Source organism: Piliocolobus tephrosceles, chromosome 21, assembly GCF_002776525.5.
Source record: "Piliocolobus tephrosceles isolate RC106 chromosome 21, ASM277652v3, whole genome shotgun sequence".
Lineage (NCBI taxonomy): Eukaryota > Metazoa > Chordata > Mammalia > Primates > Cercopithecidae > Piliocolobus > Piliocolobus tephrosceles.
In genome coordinates, this window is record NC_045454.1 from 4,035,110 (window position 1) to 4,053,428 (window position 18,319).

The window sequence follows — 18,319 nt, forward strand, 5'->3', positions numbered from 1 at the left end:
GTGCTTGCCTGTAATTATAGCTACTCAGGAGGCTGAGGCAGGAGAATTGCTTGAACCTGGGAGGTGGGGGTTGTGGTGAGCCGAGATTGCGCCATTGCACTCCAGCCTGGACAACAAGAGTGAAACTCTGTCACAAAAAAAAAAAAAAAAAAAAAAAAAAGCAACGATGTGAGAGGAATGTTAGCATGTACAAGATGGGACTCCAGATGCACAAGCTCTGTTCATAAACATGCTTCTTCATAAAGCCCATGCATGCAAAATGTCAGTGATTACATTTGGGAGGAGGAAATTTTAGAGTTATAATGGTATGTTAATGACATAAAGGCAACTAGGGGTCATCTATTCTAGTTGCACCAGTTTGGGAGTCTTATTTTTTTCTGGTACCACTCAGGACAATCTTTGTCCTAACCACAGAATACAAGACAGCCACAGTGAAGAATCCTCACTGCTCCCTCCTCAACTCGACACCAGACACTGAAGCCTAACCCACTCCAAACCACGAAAGATGACGATTCTGGGTTTCCTGGACTGGAGTGGCATCAGCAGCCTCAAAATACTATGCCAGCACTACCTGTTCCTGGTTTTCAATCCATGGGACACCTGAGAGAAGGCAGGTGGACAAGACACATCCACAAGTGCCTCCAAGAAATTTTCCATGACTTTGGAGGTGAAAACTTGCAGGGACCAACAGAACAGTAGGCCGGCCAGATCCCCACATCAGCTAGCCAGCCATGGAGCTTGAATAAAATAAAATGCAAAGCAGTCTAAAAACAGGCGTGTTTAGTTCTACTACATGTGGACATAAGGAGATATTAGATTGTCTGGGATGATGGGTTTTTTGGTTTTTTGGTTTGTTTTAGAGACAAAGTCTCACTCTGTCTCACAGGCCAAAATGGAGTGACACGATCATAACTCACTGTAGTCTTGGCCTTACGGGATCAAGCCGTCCTCCTGCCTCAGCCTTCCATGTAGCTGGGACTACAAATGTGCACCACTACAGCCTGATCATTTATTTTTACTTTTATTGTTTTGGAAGAGACAGGGTCTCAATATCGTGACAAGGGTGGTCTCAATCTCTTGACCTCCCAGTGTTTTGGGATTACACCTGTGAGCCATCATGCCTGCCAGGTTTATGTGTGAGGGTTGGAGTTATTTTCTTTTTCTTTAGAGAGATTGAGTCTTGTTACCCAGGCTGCACTTGAACCCTTAGGCTCAGGTGATCCCCATACCTCAGTCTTCCGAGCAGCTGTTATGACAGGCACATGCCACCATGGCCAGCATGTCTGAGAAATAGTCAACTGAGAAAACAAAACTGCATATCTGTAGGCAAAGTCGAACCGTATTGTATTGTATTGTATTGTATTTTTTTGAGATGGAGTCTCACTCTGTCACCCAGGATGGAGTGCAGTGGTGCGATCTCAGCTCACTGCAACCTCCGCCTCCCGAGTTTAATCATTTATCTTGTCTCAGCCTCCCAAGTAGCTGGGACTACAGGTGCATACCACCATGCCTGCAATTTTTTTGTATTTTTAGTAGAGATGGGGTTTCACCATGTTAGCCAGGATGGTCCCGATCTCCTGACTTTGTGATCCACCTGCCTCAGGCTCCCAAAGTGCTGGGATTACAGGTGTGAGCCACCGTGCCCAGCTATTTTTTTTTTATTATTATTATTTTTTGAGATGAGGTCTTGCTCTGTCGTCCAGGCTGGCATTCAGTGACACAATCTCGGCTCACTGCAACCTCTGCCTCCTGGATTCAAGCAATTCTCCTGCCTCAGCCTCCTGAGTAGGTGGGATTACAGGCACCTGCCACCATACCCAGCTAATTTTTGTATTTTTAGTAGAGATGGGGTTGTACCATGTTGGCCAGGCTGGTCTCAAACTCCTGACCTCAAGTAATCTACTTGCCATGGCCTCCCAAAATGCTGGGATTATAGGCATGAGCCACTGCACCTGGCCTAGTTTATTTTTGATGCAGGGTTTTTTTTGGTGCCTCTTTGCCAGCCAGAAACTTCTGTGGCTGAGGGGTCTTCTGCATATTTGTTCCTATTGCCTCACTTTGACCCACGGCTACTGGGCTGGTCTGTCCCTGCTGCCACTTCCTGTTGCATGGGGTGGTCGCCTGGCACCAGCAGAGGACAGGAGGGCTCCTGCATTACAGCTTCTTTTGCACCCACTGTTCGGCAAGTCCCAGGTTCTTGTCCCATGTTGAAGAAGAATGAGGTTACCTGGACAACTGAAGGATGAGAAGTGTGGAGAAGAGTTTTTATTGAATGATGAAACAGCTCTCAGCAGAAAGTGAACCCCAAGTGGGTGGCCCCTACCTGAAGTAGACCTCCCCACTTGAAGGCAGGCAGTTCCCCAGTGTGGCAGAGTCCTGGACTTGTATGGGTTCAGAATGGGGGAGTGTATGCTGATTGGTTTGTGAGTATGCAAAAAAGGTTAAAACAAAGTCACCACTCAAAGGTGAGCACAACAGTGTAAATAACCAATTAGGGAAAGGTAGGCATATGTAAAATAGGTGAAGGGTGGGGGACAGAGGCAAGTGTGCTAGACAGGAAGAAAGGTTCTCAATCTGGTCCATGGATTTATCCTGGATTGTAGCTAGGCTTTAAACTGTCTTTGGCTTGAAGGTCTGGTTTCACCAGGAATCTGCCCCTGTCTGACTAGGATTTGTCTACCTGCTGCTGCTATCATTTTCACTAAGATTAACAACTTGTATAGGACTATAGTGGAACACACAACAGAGAATAACAAACATATGTGCAGACACAAGTATTATAGTGCAAACCTTGGCTTCTCTGTTTATGTTTACATTTCTGCCTACCTTAAATATCTGCTTTATTGTTTCCATCCACACTGGTATTGCTCAATACTCTCAAGAATGAAGACGAATCTCATTTTAGAGACAAAACTATCAGAGTGATCATCCTAATCATGTACTGATCTTAATTCTATCTCTCCTTAGATATCACTACTGAAAGATTTATCAAGATTTAATTTTTTAAATTTTATTTATTTATTTATTTAATTTATTTTTACCATCCACTAATGTTGCAACAGCTCTATTTCTTTTTTCTTTTTCTTTTTCTTTTTTTTGGAACAGAGTTTTGCCCTTGCTGCCTAGGTTGGAGTGCAATGATGCGATCTCGGCTCACTGCAACCTCCGCCTCCTGGATTCAAGCAATTTTCCTACCTCAGCCTCCTGAATAACTGGGATTACAGGTGTGCACCACCATGCCTGGCTAATTTTTGTGTTTTCAGTAGAGACAAGGTTTCACCATGTTGGCCAAGCTGGTCTCGAGCTCCTGACCTCGTGATCCACCCATCTCGGCCTCTCAAAGTGCTGGGATTACAGGCATGAGCCACAATGCCTGGCCTTCTTTCTTTTTTAGAGACAGGGTCTGGTTCTGGTACCCAGGTTGGAGCACTGTGACCCTCTCTCCCTGGGCTCCTAAGCATTGGAATTACAGGCATGAGCCACCACCCCTGGCCTCAACAGATCTATTTCTGTCACCACCATTAAATCAAATCACTGCATAATTATTCTATAATTCTAAAAATTTTTTATTTTTATTTTTTATTTCTTCTAAAAAAAAAAAAGGAATACATGTGCAGAATGTGCAGGTTTGTTACATAGGTATCTTCTCTTGTTGTTGTTTTTTGTTAAGGTGGAGCCTCACTCTGTTGCCCAGGCTGGAGTGCAGTGGGGTGATCTCAGCTCACTGCAACCTCCACCTCCCGGGGTTCAAGAGATTCTCCTGCCTCGGCCTCTAGCTGGGGATGACAGGTGCACGCTATCATGTCCGACTAATTTTTGGTTTTGTTTTGTTTTGTTTTTGAGATGCAGTCTCACTCTGTCACCCAGGCTGGAGTACAGTAGTGCAATCTCGGCTCACTGCAACCTCTGCCTCCCAGGTTCAAGTGATTCTCCTGCCTCAACCTCCCAAGTAGCTGAGACTACAGGCATGCACCACCATGCCTAGCTAATTTTTGAATTTTTAGTAAAGACAGGTTTCACTATGTTGGCCAGGCTGATCTTGAACTCCTGACCTTGTGATCCACCCGCTTCAACCTCCCAAAGTGATAGGTGTTTTTTTTTGTTGTTGTTGTTGTTTTGAGATGCAGTCTAGCTCTGTCGCCCAGACTGGAGTGCAGTGGCCGGATCTCAGCTCACTCCAAACTCTGCCTCCCAGGTTTACGCCATTCTCCTGCCTCAGCCTCCCAAGTAGCTGGGACTATAGGCGCCTGCTACCTCGCCCGGCTAGTTTTTTGTATTTTTTAGTAGAGATGGGGTTTCACTGTGTTAGCCAGGATGGTCTCGATCTCCTGACCTTGTGATCCGCCCGTCTCGGCCTCCCAAAGTGCTGGGATTACAGGCTTGAGCCACCGCACCCGGCCAGTGATAGGTTTACAAGAATTTTTGTATTTTTAGCAGACACAGGGTTTCTCCATGTTGGCCAGGCTGGTCTCAAACTCTTGACCTCAAATGATCCACCCACCTCAGCCTCTGAAAGTGCTGGGATTATAGATGTGAGCCACCATGCCAGGTCTTTTTTTTCTTTTTCTTTTTTTTTTTTTTTTTGAGATGGAGTTTTGCTCTTGTTGCCCAGGCTGAGTGCTATGGCATGATCTCAGCTCACTGCAACCTCTGCCTTCCCAGTTCAAGTGATTCTCCTGCCTCAGCCTCCCGAGTAGCTGAGATTACAGGCATGCACCACCATGCCTGGCTAATTTTGTATTTTAATCGAGATAGGGTTTCTCCATGTTGGTCAGGCTGGTCTCAAACTCCCGACCTCAGGTGATCCACTCACTTTGGTCTCCCAAAGTGCTGGGATTACAGGTGTGAGCTACTGCACCTGGCCATTTTATAAATTTATTATTTTTTTTTTATTTTTTTTTTTTTTTGAGACAGAGTCTCTGTCTTCCAGGCTATATAATACAGTGGCAGTATCTTGGCTCACTGCAACCTTCACCTCCCAGGTTCAAGTGATTCTGCTGCCTCAGCTGGGATTACAGCCACTGTTACCACACCCGGCTAATTTTTGGATTTTTAGTAGAGGTGGGGTTTCACCATGTTGGCCAGGCTGGTGTCAAACTCCTGACCTCAAGGGATCCTCCCACCTCAGCCTACCAAAGTGCTAGGATTACAGTCCTGAGCCTCTGCACCTGGCCAACATAATCATTCTTAAAAGAGTTTTGGAATTTATATTTTACAACTGTATTCCTAACATAACGTTAATTCATTATGCAAAACACTCCTTGCAATGGAAACAGAAATAAAGAATAGCCACTTCCCAGCAATAACATGAACTCCTGGATTTAAGACAACCAATATCAACAGGTGGAGAGCATCTTCTGCATACGTGCTCCGCCTTTGAAAACTGCAGCCATTTATCACTACCAAATAGCATTTCTTTCATTGGTCTTCTTGTAAGATTGATAAATCTTAGATAAATTATTCCAGAATTAACTGAATGTAAGTTAGAATCTCAAGCAAGGGATACTAAGTAGATAAAAGTGTTGCTCAAGGTACTGGATACTATGATTGATTTTATAGGCAGGAGAGTTGTTTTCTGTGGGAATCACAGACAGATTCAGCATGTTATTCCTACTTTAGGCAACACAACATTTCTCCTCTATCTTCCTTGTCTTGTCCTATCTGGATTAGTTCTCTCTTGTCCCTGACAGACTGAGAAACTGACTCTAATGCCTCAGAGTGCATTCATGTGAATTTATAACAGTAATGTTTATCAGCCTCTGCTCCCAGTGCAGGGATTTTGCGACTGAAAGACTGTTCAAAACATTATGATAATTTGGATTTTTAGTCTTTGGAGGCACCCTAAATAATAAGTTTAGTATGGGAGAGCTCGAGTTCCCCAAAATCTAAAATAATATTTTTTCAAAAACTTGAGCGATCAGTTACAGACACTAATCTCCAAAAATCTCAATATGGGTTCTAAGGCTAGGTGAGACTATCCTCTACCCCAGAAGGACGCGCACTTTAAGGACAGACCGCTGAGGTGGAGCTGGGCCTTTCCTGCAAGTAAGTGAACATGATGGTAGGGTATACCTGACAGCATAGTTTGACAGGGGACATAGACTTTCAAGGAGAGAATAGACATGAAATAGACACATGCGGAAGTATAGTCAAATTGAGGGAAGATGGCACTTAAGCCAGAGTGGTGCTTATTCACCGCTCTGTGCAATCAAGAGCCTCTGAGAAGCGCCTTTACCGCCTGGGAACCGTCTTGGAACCTGAGGAAACTACATAACCCAGAAATCTCTGCGTCGAATGACAGCGCGTCAGAGCCAATGAATGCGCAAAATAAAGGCGTTTCCGCGGAAACAACATAAAGGTGGGACTTCCAGCATCCTCTACTAGCGGCCATTTTGATTGGTGTTGGATGTATTTTCCCGTGAAAGACCGCGGAGCGCTGGGGCGTGTGGAAGGTGGAGAGGAGAGGTTGTCCCGACTGCACAGAGGCTGGTCTGTCGTTCCTTAAAGGCGCTAGGCGTGACCCGCGCCAAGGCCGGGATCGGGACCATCGTGCCCGGGTACCTGCCCTGCTCGCCCTCTGCTTTCAACCCGCCTTCCCCACCCAGTCGGATGGCGGCGGCCGCGCTGAGGCCCACGGCTCAGGTAACTGGCGTCTTCCGTGCCTTCAGGTCACCTCATGTTTACCTAAGTCCAAAAGCAGAGAGGAAGCGGCGCCTGCCCAAGGCTCTACAGCCTGAACCCGGCGTCGGGACACAGGCGCTCGCGTGATGGGCCCCCGTTTTAAACACCCGCGGGATGCGCTGAGGAGAGCGACAGGCACAGGGACCGGGGCAGGCAAAGGCCTGAAGATGAACTGGGCCGAGAGGGTCGAACCTAGGGTCCACAGGCACCTGTCGGGAGCAAAGTATGAGGCAGAGCTCCTCCTCGAAGAGCAGGCTGGGGACTGTGTATTCACCCTGAGAACACTAGAAGCCATGGACAGCTTCCAGCAAAGGAAGGGCAAGATACAAGTCTAGGCTTTAAAGGTTGCCCAAAGTCCAGCCAAAAAAAAAGAACACAGAGGCCGGGCGCGGTGGCTCACGCCTGTAGTCCAAGCACGTTGGGAGGCCGAGGCAGGCGGATCACGAAGTCAGGAGATCGAGACCATCCTGGCTAACACGGTGAAACCCCGTCTCTACTGAAAACACAAAAAATTAGTCTGGCGAGGTGGCGGGCGCCTGTAGTCCCAGCTACTCGGAGGCTGAGGCAGGAGAGTGGCGTGAACCCGGGAGGTGGAGCTTGCAGCGAGCCGAGGTCGCGCCACTGCACTCCAGCCTGGGCGACCGAGGGAGACTCCGTCTCAAAAAAAAAAAAAACACAGGGGATGACTTTCGGGCCCTGGGAGGTTGAATTCTTGTTCAACCTCTATAGATCACATAGGTGCTAAGAGATGACATTTTGTATTGAGGCGCTCAGTTCAGCCAACCAACCCGCGTTTACCTGGTTACAGGGCCAAGAAAGGGTTCAGGGAGGCCAGAGCTTATCAAAGCTCATCAGGGACACATTCTTGTAGCTGGTACCTCTCCTCATGGGAATTCCTGGCTGCAGAAGCACTCGCAGAACCTCCACAGGGAAATTGGTGTTATTCCCTCACTGGCCCTATCTCCTATCCACATACTCTTTAGATTGGGATGTCCTGGGACTCTTAGGTGCCCTTTTTTTTTTTTTAGTTTTTTGATCTGGGAACCCTGGAGGAAACTTAAACTCGGGATCCTAAGTCTGTGGCACAGGATATATGGTGCTGTTCCCATTTCTGTCAACCAGTATAAACATACTTGGGAGGTTAACCCAGGAGTTAGTACCAGGATGTGAAATGCTTAGAGGTGAAACTGACCAGAGGGAAGAGGTGTTGTTGCCACAATTTCATCTGGCTGTAGTCTCCTCTGGCTTTACAGTGAACAGACTGTGAGATTGAGAGAGGAGGAAATAAGATGAGAGTTGAGGCTTTTGCCATAATCCAAGTGAGGATTAACAGACTAAGATTCATGGCTAAGGAGATGTGGCTGGATTCAAAGTTGATATTTTGTAACAAGCATCTAGGTTTCCTAATATGCAAAGAAAGGGCATGAAGAGAGCAACCAGGAGCGCAAGGTTTTTGGTCTTAGCAGCAGCTGTAGCTGTGGAAGCTGCATCAGCTGAGATGAGCATGTTGGTAGTAAACATAATTAGAATATTATGCAGATATCAAGATGACTATTTTGGCCATGTGAAAAGTCAGAGACGAATAAGTGTGGCATCAAATGGGTATGGACATGCAGGTTGGGGTATCTGGGAAGAGACTGACACTGGAGACATCTAATATATGGTAGCTAATGTGTATGCTATAGTGAGTGAGCCATGGGTCACATTAAGGAGAGCACACTTCAGATTCTGGTGGTAAATCTTTTAGGGGACCAGAAAGCAGTGGTTGAAAGATGAGGACTGCATCTGTTGCTAGGGTCCCTGGGTAATGTTATTGGGCTTCCTAAACACTGGAGAGGTAGGTAAGTGACCGTGATGGTAGGGTATACCTGTCAGCATGATTTGACAGGGGACATAGACTTTGAAGGAGAGAATAGACATGAAATAGATACATGCAGAAGTATAGTCAAATTGAGGGAAGATGACACTTAGGCCACAGTGGTGCTTATTCACCACTCTGCAATCAAGATTTGAGATGACTTTGGTAGTGTGTAGGGGGTTTCATTACGCGTGCTGAATATGCTCAGGGAGAAATGTGGTCATCTGTGACAGTAGGTCCTGGGCCTTAAATGGATTAAAAACAGGACCTTTTTTTTTTTTTTTTTTTTTGTTGGTGGGGGGAAGGCTTTGTCACCCGGGCTGGTGTATAGTGGCGCAATCTCGGCTCACTACAACTTCCACCTCCCAGGTTCAAGTGATTCTCCTGCCTCAGTCTCCCGGTAGCTGAGAATACGGGCGCATGCCACCATGTCCCGCTAATTTTTTTTTGTATTTTTAGTAGAGACAGGATTTCACCATATTGGCCAGGCTGGTCTCAAACTCCTGACCTCATGATCCACCCGCCTTGGCCTCCCAAAGTGCTAGGATTACAGGAGTGAGCCACCGTGCCTGTCCAGGACTGTTTTTTTTTTGTTGTTGTTTTTTGTTTTTTTGAGATGAAGTCTCACTCTTGTTCCCCAAGCTGGAGTGCAGTGACACGATCTCGGCTCACTGAACATCCGCCTCCCGGGCTCAAGTGATTCTCCTGCCTCCCGAGTAGCTGGGATTACAGGTGCGTACCACCACACCCAGCTAATTTTTTGTGTTTTAAGTGGAGACGGCGTTTCACCATGTTGGCCAGGCTGGTCTCGAATTCCTGACCTCAGGTGATCCACCCACCTCAGCCTCCCAAAGTGCTAGGATTGCAGGCGTGAGCCAGCACGCCCAGCCAGGACTGGTCTTTAAATGGCAATGGTATTAGGTGAATGGAAGTTGGTCCGTGTTGCTGAGGGGTAAGCCATTGTAGCACAGAAGTGGAATAAGACCACGGATATCTGAAGTTACATGTCGTTTTGTGCGGCTGTGGAGTAATGCAAGGAGGCATTCATAGAATTATTAGGGACTACCACTGCTAATGGGAACAATGGTCATTTTGTGTTATTATTGGATCCTGTTTGAATATGTGAAGCATACTTGATGCTGTCAGCCATATTGTGGTGTAAAGCCAAAAATGGAGGCCCGGTGTGATGTGCCACCTTGACATCTAGTAATATTGGTATGACCTGAAATGACCTGAGAGCCAATTCCCTTCCCACTAGGCTCTTATAGATAATAATCAACATGGCCTAATAATCCTCTTATTAGGGAGACCAGGCAGAATTCCTGGTTCTTATACTTTGTAGTGAGTTTCAATTTTATACTTACCCACAGTGTTACTCAAACAAGCCAGTTGCATCCTTCCAGGGGATTCAGGGGTCATCACACCCTCTTCATTTTAAAAGCTTGCATACCATAATTTCTGGTCATGCACTCTTATCCATAGTGCAACCCCTGTGTGGTCCTCCATGGTGAAGGATGTCCTCCTCTAGACTTTGAGTGTATTTGATTTGTAAACATATTTATAGCACCTGTCTAGTGTTTGATGTCATGTGTTTGATCATTAATATAACTGTAAGGTGAAAATCCTACCCTTACTGGTAGAAGGAAGAAGAGGATATAAACATACTTTAACTTGTGCGGAGGCAGAGGCCAATGTGGGAGGTAGTTTGGTGGGGGTGGCCACGGGCATGTATCTGTGCAATCTAAAGAATGATATGTATTTTGGCCTAGCACAGTGGCTCATGCCTGTAATCCCAGCACATTGGGAGGCTGAGATGGGTGAATCACTTGAGCTTAGGATTTTGAGACCAACCTGGGCAACATGGTGAAACCTTCTCTCTACCAAAAAAAAAAAAAAAAAAAAATTATCCAGGCACGGTGACTTGCACCTGTAGTCCCATCTACTCGGGAGGCTAAGGCCAGAGAATTACTCGAGCCCAGGAGACAGAGGTTGTAGTGAGCTGAGATCACATCATTGCACTCCAGCTTGGGCAACGGGAGTGAAACACTATCTCAAAAAAAAAAAAAAAACAAGAAAAAAAGGAATGATGTGTATTTAGAGAAGGAGTATGTCTGATAGACGGAGGATGCTTAAAAAAAAAAACACAAGAAAAAAAGGAATGATGTGTATTTAGAGAAGGAGTATGTCTGATAGACGGAGGTTGCTTCATTGGGATTTACATGACTTCATCTCTAGCAGGGGCATTGGCTCTCAGAAGGTATGGACTGCTTTATGTCAGCACCAAAACATAGAAACCTATTGGTTCCCCCACTTCTTGGGTGTACAGCTGATGGCTGTACACCATGGCCATGTGAGCCCATGAGAAGATAGTGACACCAGTGGGCCTAGCTTCTCCTTGTAGTTTAGGACCTTGGGAGGAGGAAGGGCAAAGGTGGATAAGGGGATGAGCATATGGAGTGTTTGTGGTTTCATCTATCATCATCATGGCAGGGCACTGTGACCTTTGAAGATGTGGCTGTGAACTTTTCCCAGGAGGAATGGAGTCTCCTTAGTGAGGCTCAGAGATGCCTTTATCATGACGTGATGCTGGAGAACCTGGCACTTATATCTTCTCTAGGTAAGGCACTCACACTCTTTTCTGTGACCTCAGCTAGTGTCTGCTCGTCCCCATCTTTTTCCCCATGGCAAGACTGTTTTCCTCACTTCAGGAGCCTGAGCACAGGTTCCTCTCTTAGTTCCCTGGGTAGGTTCTGTAGTAGGTAGGACTGAGGTGTGTGCACTGCCCTCTCTTCTCCTTGAGCAGCCCCAACACCTGCTTTGCTGCAAGCTCCCAGAGAAGGAGCTTTACATGCACCATAATGCATCCCACCTTGCCTGCCCTCTGGCTGTTGAGTAATTTTTCCGGATCCGAGACTGGTGTGCTCAGGTTCTGCTTCCTTGCTCTAGGTGACATTTATTCATGACTGCCTGTGCTAGGAATTCCTTCCATCATTGATGTTCTCAATACTTACTTGCACCATAGGCTGTTCTTGCAAGACCCTCCTTATAAATTATCTTGTTTATTTTCCTCTGTTCTGTTTTGTTTTCAGAGACAGTCTTACTCTATCACCCAGGCTGGAGTGCAGTAGTACGATCATAGCTCACTGTAGCGTCAATCTCCCAGGCTCAAGCAATCCTCCCTCCTCAGCCTCTGGAGTAACTGGGACTAGAGGCTTCTGCCAGCACATCCACTAATTTTTATTTTTATTTTTAACAGAGATGAGGTCTGGCTGTATTGCCCAGACTGCTCTCTGACTGTTGACCTCACTTGATCCTCCCACCTCATTCTCCCAAAGTGCCAGGATTACAAGCATGAGCCAGTGTGCCCTGACCATTTTTTTTGTTTTTTTTGTTTTTTTCCAGACAGGGTTTCATTGTCATCCAGGCTGCAATCTACTGATGCAATCATGGCTCACTTCATTCTCAACCTTCTGGGCTTAAGTAATCCTTCCACCTGACTCCTAAGTAGCTGGGACTACAGGAGCATGCCACCCTGCCCAACTAATTTTTGTTCATTTTTTGTTTTGTTTTGTTTTGTTTTGGGGATGGAGTCTTGCTCTGTCACCCAGGCTGGAGTGCAGTGGTGCGATCTTGGCTCACTGCAACCTCTGCTTCTTCCCGAGTTCACGCCATTCTCCTGTCTCAGCCTCCCCAGCAGCTGGGACTACAGGCGCACGCTGCCACGTCCACCTAAGTTTTTTGTATTTTTAGTAGAGATGGGGTTTCACCATGTTAGCCAGGATGGTCTCGATCTCCTGACCTCGTGATCCGCTTGCCTCGGGCTCCCAAAGTGCTGGGATTACAGGCATGAGCCACCGCACCTGGCCTCGTTTTGTTTGTTTTGTAGAGATGGTGTCTCATTATGTTACCCAGGTTGGTCTTGAACTCCTAGGGTCAAGCAGTCCTCCCAGTTTGGCCTCCCCAGGTGCTGAGATTATAGGTATGAGCCACTGCACCTGGCCAAAAATTCTCTTTGTAATATTTAGTTTTCTTTCCTATGGGCTATGATGTGCTGATTTTTTCTGAACTATTGGCTGTTCTTTTCTCTTGTCTTTCTCTTATTCTTTATGTCATCCATTTCCCATGTAAATTCCATGTGTATCTTTGCAGTGGGACTGAGAGTTCTCAGTGATGCAGAAGTTGCAGCTAAACCCAGACTCATGATGGGCCCAGAGGGAGGCCACCTCTAAGGAATAACACCCTAGAGTAAGATATAACATTAGGGATTTAGGAAAGTCATACTAGAAGCTCTCCGATTTCACAAGTATTTACCTAGCAACATGACTAGCTATATGCTGTTTCTGTCTTCCCCATTCTTGAGAGTTTCAGACTTCACCGTTCTATACCCTGTCACTTCTACTCTGAAGCCAGCCCAGGACTAATCTTCACATCTCTGGATCCCACCTGTCACCCATTTTTCTCACATTTCCATCTGCAGCGGACTCCAATACTGGCTTATCAGTCTTGTATTAGGAAGTGTGTTCATATTGCTAAGCCATACCTGACCAACAGCTGCTTTGTTGTACTCATATTTTCATGTGACACACAAACAGGTATATCTAACAGAGGTATTACTCCATGGAAATAATTGCAGAAACAGATTGTTGCCTTTAAGTTGAAAATAAGTCTTCCAGTTACTGGGTTAGAATGGTTACAGAATGGAGGGGGCCACGTGATGTGAAGGAGCCAACAATACATGCACTACAGGAAGTAGAGGCAGGGTCTACAATTCCTTCCTGTGAAAACATCTAAAGGACCTTCATAAAGCATGTGGATGCTATATAAAAGGATGTGTGTAGGCCCAAGTAAATATAAGTACAACAAAGCAGCCATTGATCAGGTATGGCTTAGTAATACTTCCCTTCAGAAGTACCTTGCATTTTACCAGCATTTTATTTCTTTTAGGTTGTTGGTATGGAGCAAAAGACAAGATACCTTCTAAGCAGACCCTTTCTATACAACAAGAGTCCCCACTCAGGACACATTGGACAAGTGTATGCACCAAGAAGGTCCACCTTTGGGGAATGTGTGGCCCTCTCCTGGGAGATATCTTACACCAGGGAACACAACACAATCAGAAATTGAATGGGTTTGGGGCATGTCAAAAAACATTGGATGACGATGCAAACCATCATCAAGACCAGAAGCAGCACGTTGGAGAGAAATCGTATAGAAGCAATGCCAAGGGAACATCGTTTGTAAAGAACTATAAATTCCATGTGTCACATGAGCCATTTATCTTTCATGAGGTTGGGAAAGACTTTTTGTCCAGCTTGAGATTACTCCAACAAGAGGACATTTACACTTCAGGGAAGTCAAACTTTGAAATTAAGCATGGGATACCCCTTCAGGGTGGAAAAACTCATTACATCTGTGGAGAGTCCACAATACCCTTCAGCAACAAACACTCACTTGTCCTTCACCAGAGACTTCTCCCTAGAGAAGGACCTTATGTATGCAGTGATTCTGGGAAATTCACTAGCAAAAGTAATAGTTTCAATAATCACCAGGGAGTTCACACTGGAAAAAGACCTTATCAGTGTGGACAATGTGATGAATCATTTTGGTATAAGGCCCACCTCATTGAACACCAGAGAGTTCACACTGGAGAAAGACCTTATGAGTGTGGAGAATGTGATAAATCTTTTAGTCATAAGCACAGTCTTGTTGACCATCAGCGAGTTCACACTGGAGAAAGACCTTATGAATGTAATGAATGTGGGAAATCTTTTAGCCATAAGCGCAGCCTTGTTCACCACCAGCGAGTTCACACTGGAGAAAGACCTTATCAGTGTGGAGAATGTGGGAAATCATTTAATCACAAGTGCAACCTCATTCAGCATCAGCGAGTTCACACTGGAGAAAGGCCTTTTGAGTGTACGGCATGTGGGAAGTTATTTAGGAGCAACTCCCACCTAAAGGAACACCAGAGAGTTCACACTGGAGAAAGACCCTATGAGTGTAAAGAATGTCGGAAGTCATTTAGGTACAAGTCACACCTCACTGAACACCAGAGAGTTCACACCGGAGAAAGGCCATACGAGTGTAGAGAATGTGGGAAATGTTTTCATCAAAAGGGCAGTCTCATTCAACATCAGCAGATCCACTCTGGAGAAAGGCCACATGAGTGTGGAGAATGTGGGAAATGTTTTCATCAAAAGGGCAGTCTCATTCGACATCAGCAAATTCACTCTGGAGAAAGGCCACATGAGTGTGGAGAATGTGGAAAGTGTTTTCGTCAGAAGGGAAACCTCATTAAACATCAACGAGTTCACACAGGAGAAAGACATCCTGAATGTTGAAAATTTGGCAAATCTGTTGGTTAAAAGGGCACCCTCATTCAACATTCGTGAGATCACACTGGAAAGCGCTTATGAGTGTGGAGAATGTGCAAAATCATCTAACCAAAAGGTTGACCTCATTCAACAATAGCAAGATCACATTGGGGAAAGGCTTTGTGAGTGTAGAGAATGTATGAAATCCTGTACATAGAAGTTTTGCCTCACTAAATACCAGAGGGGTCACACTGGAGAAAGACTCTATAGTTATGGGGAATTTGGGAAATTACTTAACAAGAAGTCCTACCTCACTGAACACTACTGAGTTCACAGTTGAGAAAGGCCATATGACTGTAAGGAATTTGTGAAATTATTTAGCCAGACAAGCTGCATTACTACTCATCCGAGAATTTACAGTGGAGAAAGGCCATATACATGTATAATGAATGTGAGAAATTATTTCCATACAGCTCTGCGCTTCATGTTCATAAGAATTCACACTGGACAAAGCCTTATGAGAGCAGTGAGTAGAAAATCCTTTGTGGGAAAACTCTGGTCTCATTAAACACAGGAGAGTTCATACTAGAGAAAGGCCTCAACAGTGTAGCAAATGTGGAAAGACATTTACCAGAAGCTCTGCCCTGCAAGTTCACAGTAGAGAAAGCCCTTCTCAGTGAAATAAATTTGGAAAATTGATTAGTCAAACCTCTGTGCTCCTTCAAGATCAGAGTTCACACTGGATCAAGGCTCTATGGTGTGACACATATGGCACATTCTTTGTCTAAATGTCTAACTTTATTATGCAGACAAGCTCCTGCTGTGGAAGTGCCTTTTGAGTGCAGAGAATTTGACGAAGGCGTCACTCTTCTTTCATTGGATACCAGAATGTTGACAGGAGAAAAATAACATGGGTGTGTGGGAATATTACTTCTTGTCCAGTGTAACTGTGGGAGAGAGCCCTTATGAGGACGCCATCAACCTATATTGAATGTCATATGTCCAATAGCTGCATAAATTCCAGGTATACTGAAGCTGTATTGCATTTCTCATCCTGCATATGTCCTTGCCAGATTTATTGCATTCTTAGGTCTCTGGCAAAAGCCATTTCACGTCTACCATTTGGCAGGTACCTACTACAGTGCATCACTCATGCACTCCATCATATTCCAGAAAAAAAGTTCAAGTTGTCTCCCATTCAGCAGTGGGATTTTTGAGTAGCCTCTGTACTCATTCCTCTCTCATTTCTCTATGAGGAGTTGGGTCATGGACCTGACTCAGTTTTGGCCTAGAGCAGAAGTGTCCAATCTTTTGGCTTTCCTGGTCCACATTGGAAGAATTGTCTTGTGCCACATATAAAATACATTGACACTAATGATAGCTGATGAATTAAAAAAAAAGAAAATCACACAAAAACCCTCATAATGTTTTAAGAAAGTTTACAAATTTGTGTTGGGCTGCATTCAAAACTGCCCTGAGATACATGTGGCCCACAAGCTGCGGGTTGGACAAGCTTGGCCTAGAGAATTTTTCTGATTACCTGACAAGATGGGCTGTCTTTCCTAGGAATCTCATGATTCTCACGATTCTTAAGATGGAATTTTCTAGCCTCTAACTCACCAACCCAACCAAGTACAAGTTGCCTCTCATTGTTCTAGTTTCTGCCTTGATGAAGTCCTTATTTAAGCTTCCTTCAATCTTGGGAATTGTGTTGACTGTATTGTGTGAATTGTATATTTACTGCATTGTGTGGCTTAGATACAACATGGTTCTGGTACCATGAAGGGATCTGGTACCATGAAAGTTTGTTGGGATTACTAAACTGTGTGACTCTTAGGGGACAGTATGAAGGCAGAATATAGCTCTACATTTGTGGCCTAGTTTGGATGGCTGCCTGAGGCCTCCAAAGAAAGACTTCAGGGCTTTGTGATCTTTATTTTTAGACCAAATATTGCAATATGTATTTTCATAAATTAACCTGAGTAAGGGACAGTTTTTGTGACACACTTTGGTGCATCGGAGAACAGCACAAAATTATTCTCTTGTTTATAAGGGATATTGCATTGTGCTCAGTACTGGTGAGGGAAATCTCTTCTCAAGTCCTACAGTGCATTCATGTGTCCTGAAGTCCAGAATTCTGTAGGATAGTGTCCTACATTAGAAGCCTGGAGGAAGAAATCATAATTCTTTAATTTTTATTTTTTTAGGGACATGATGTCACTCTGAAACTCAGGCTGGAATACACTGGCATGGTCATACCTCACTGCGGCCTCAAACTGCTGGGCTCAAGTGATCCTCCTGCCTCAGCCTCCCGAGTACCTGAGATTAGCCCAGGTAATTTAAGAATTTTTTATAGAGATAGGGTTTTGCTATTTTACCCTGACTGATGTTCAACTTTCTGGCCTCAAGTAATCCTCTAGCATACGCCCTTGAAAGCACTAGGATTACAGGTGTGAGCCACCATGCCCAGCCCACAAATAATTTTTATAGAATTAGCATTTCTAGGTAGTGAAGCAGACTGCAACAGAATAGTTGGGATACACTTTTTTAAAAAAGGCATCCACAGTGATTCAGTCACTATGTCTGTGATGGACAAGCAGGTATAGAAATTTTCAGGACCTCCATAATTATGAATCTAGTGTAGCTTAGGTCATTGTCAGAGTAAATCTAAAGGTTTTGTGGACTTCTGTAGCCTATCTGGGCTGCTTATCAAAAAGCCATCCCTGAATTAGTAGGAGGAAGAGGATAGGGAGTCCAGTGATGTGACCTTTGCAACCAGCCAGCATTCCAATTAGGTGGAAATGATCTTCCTGGCTCATAAGTATTTGGTATCACACAGGCTAGTTGCCCCCCTTAGGGCATGATGAGAGTTAGTAGAGTCAATGTAAAATCACATAACCTGTTTGTCAAAAATAATGTTAAAAACAGTTCTTTCAAATTATATTTTTAAAGCTGTTATAAGACTGGGCATGGTGACTCATGCCTGTCATCCCAACACCTTGGGAGTCCAAGGTGGAAGTATTGCTTGAGGTAAGGAGTTTGAGACTAGCCTGGGTCCCATAATAAGACCCTGTCTCTTAAAAAATAAATAACTATCTTTCTCTCTGGCCTCTCCATCCTCCAATCACTGAATTACAATATTTGCTTAACAGTAGATTAGTGTCAATTTTCTGGAATGTTATATGACTGATATAACATGTTTCCTCTCTGCATACCTCAGTACTCTCCTGAGTCCTATTTATTTTGATGTTCTTATTTTTTCTTTATTATTATTTTTATTTCACATAGCAGGGATGCATATTTTGACATTCATCAATCATGATATATGAGTAGTTCATTCTTTTTATCTTAGAATTTGACATGCTATGGAAATCACTATAAGAATTCATCTGCTTATGGATATGTTATTGCTTCTTGTTGTTGTCTGTTAGGAATAAAACTGCTTGTTACACACATTTGAATGCAA

At 44.6% G+C, this 18,319-nt stretch overlaps 1 protein-coding gene across 4 annotated transcripts; it reads left to right on the forward strand.

Moving 5' to 3' along the window:
* Positions 1-6,363: 6,363 nt before the first annotated feature.
* On the forward strand, positions 6,364-18,319 carry ZNF776 (zinc finger protein 776). 4 transcript variants are annotated; one of them, XR_002724892.1, is made up of 4 exons: positions 6,364-6,642; positions 11,030-11,156; positions 13,484-15,877; positions 17,061-18,319. XR_002724892.1 is itself a non-coding variant. In XM_023184447.1 (4 exons), exons 1-4 carry the CDS (start codon positions 6,610-6,612, stop codon positions 17,238-17,240), a joined length of 429 nt encoding a protein of 142 aa, XP_023040215.1. In that variant the 5' UTR covers positions 6,364-6,609; the 3' UTR covers positions 17,241-18,319. The 4 variants fall into 4 exon arrangements, 3 of the variants coding, with proteins under 3 accessions (XP_023040215.1, XP_023040213.1, XP_023040214.1); XM_023184447.1 differs by having other exon boundaries at positions 13,484-13,572; XM_023184445.1 differs by having other exon boundaries at positions 13,484-18,319.

Coding starts and splice junctions, on each gene's coding strand:
- ZNF776 (XM_023184445.1), top strand. CDS start 6,610: ATGGCGGCGGCCGCGCTGAGGCCCACGGCTCAG. Junction 6,643..11,029: donor CGCTGAGGCCCACGGCTCAG/GTAACTGGCGTC, acceptor TCATCATGGCAG/GGCACTGTGACCTTTGAAGA. Junction 11,157..13,483: donor GGCACTTATATCTTCTCTAG/GTAAGGCACTCA, acceptor TATTTCTTTTAG/GTTGTTGGTATGGAGCAAAA.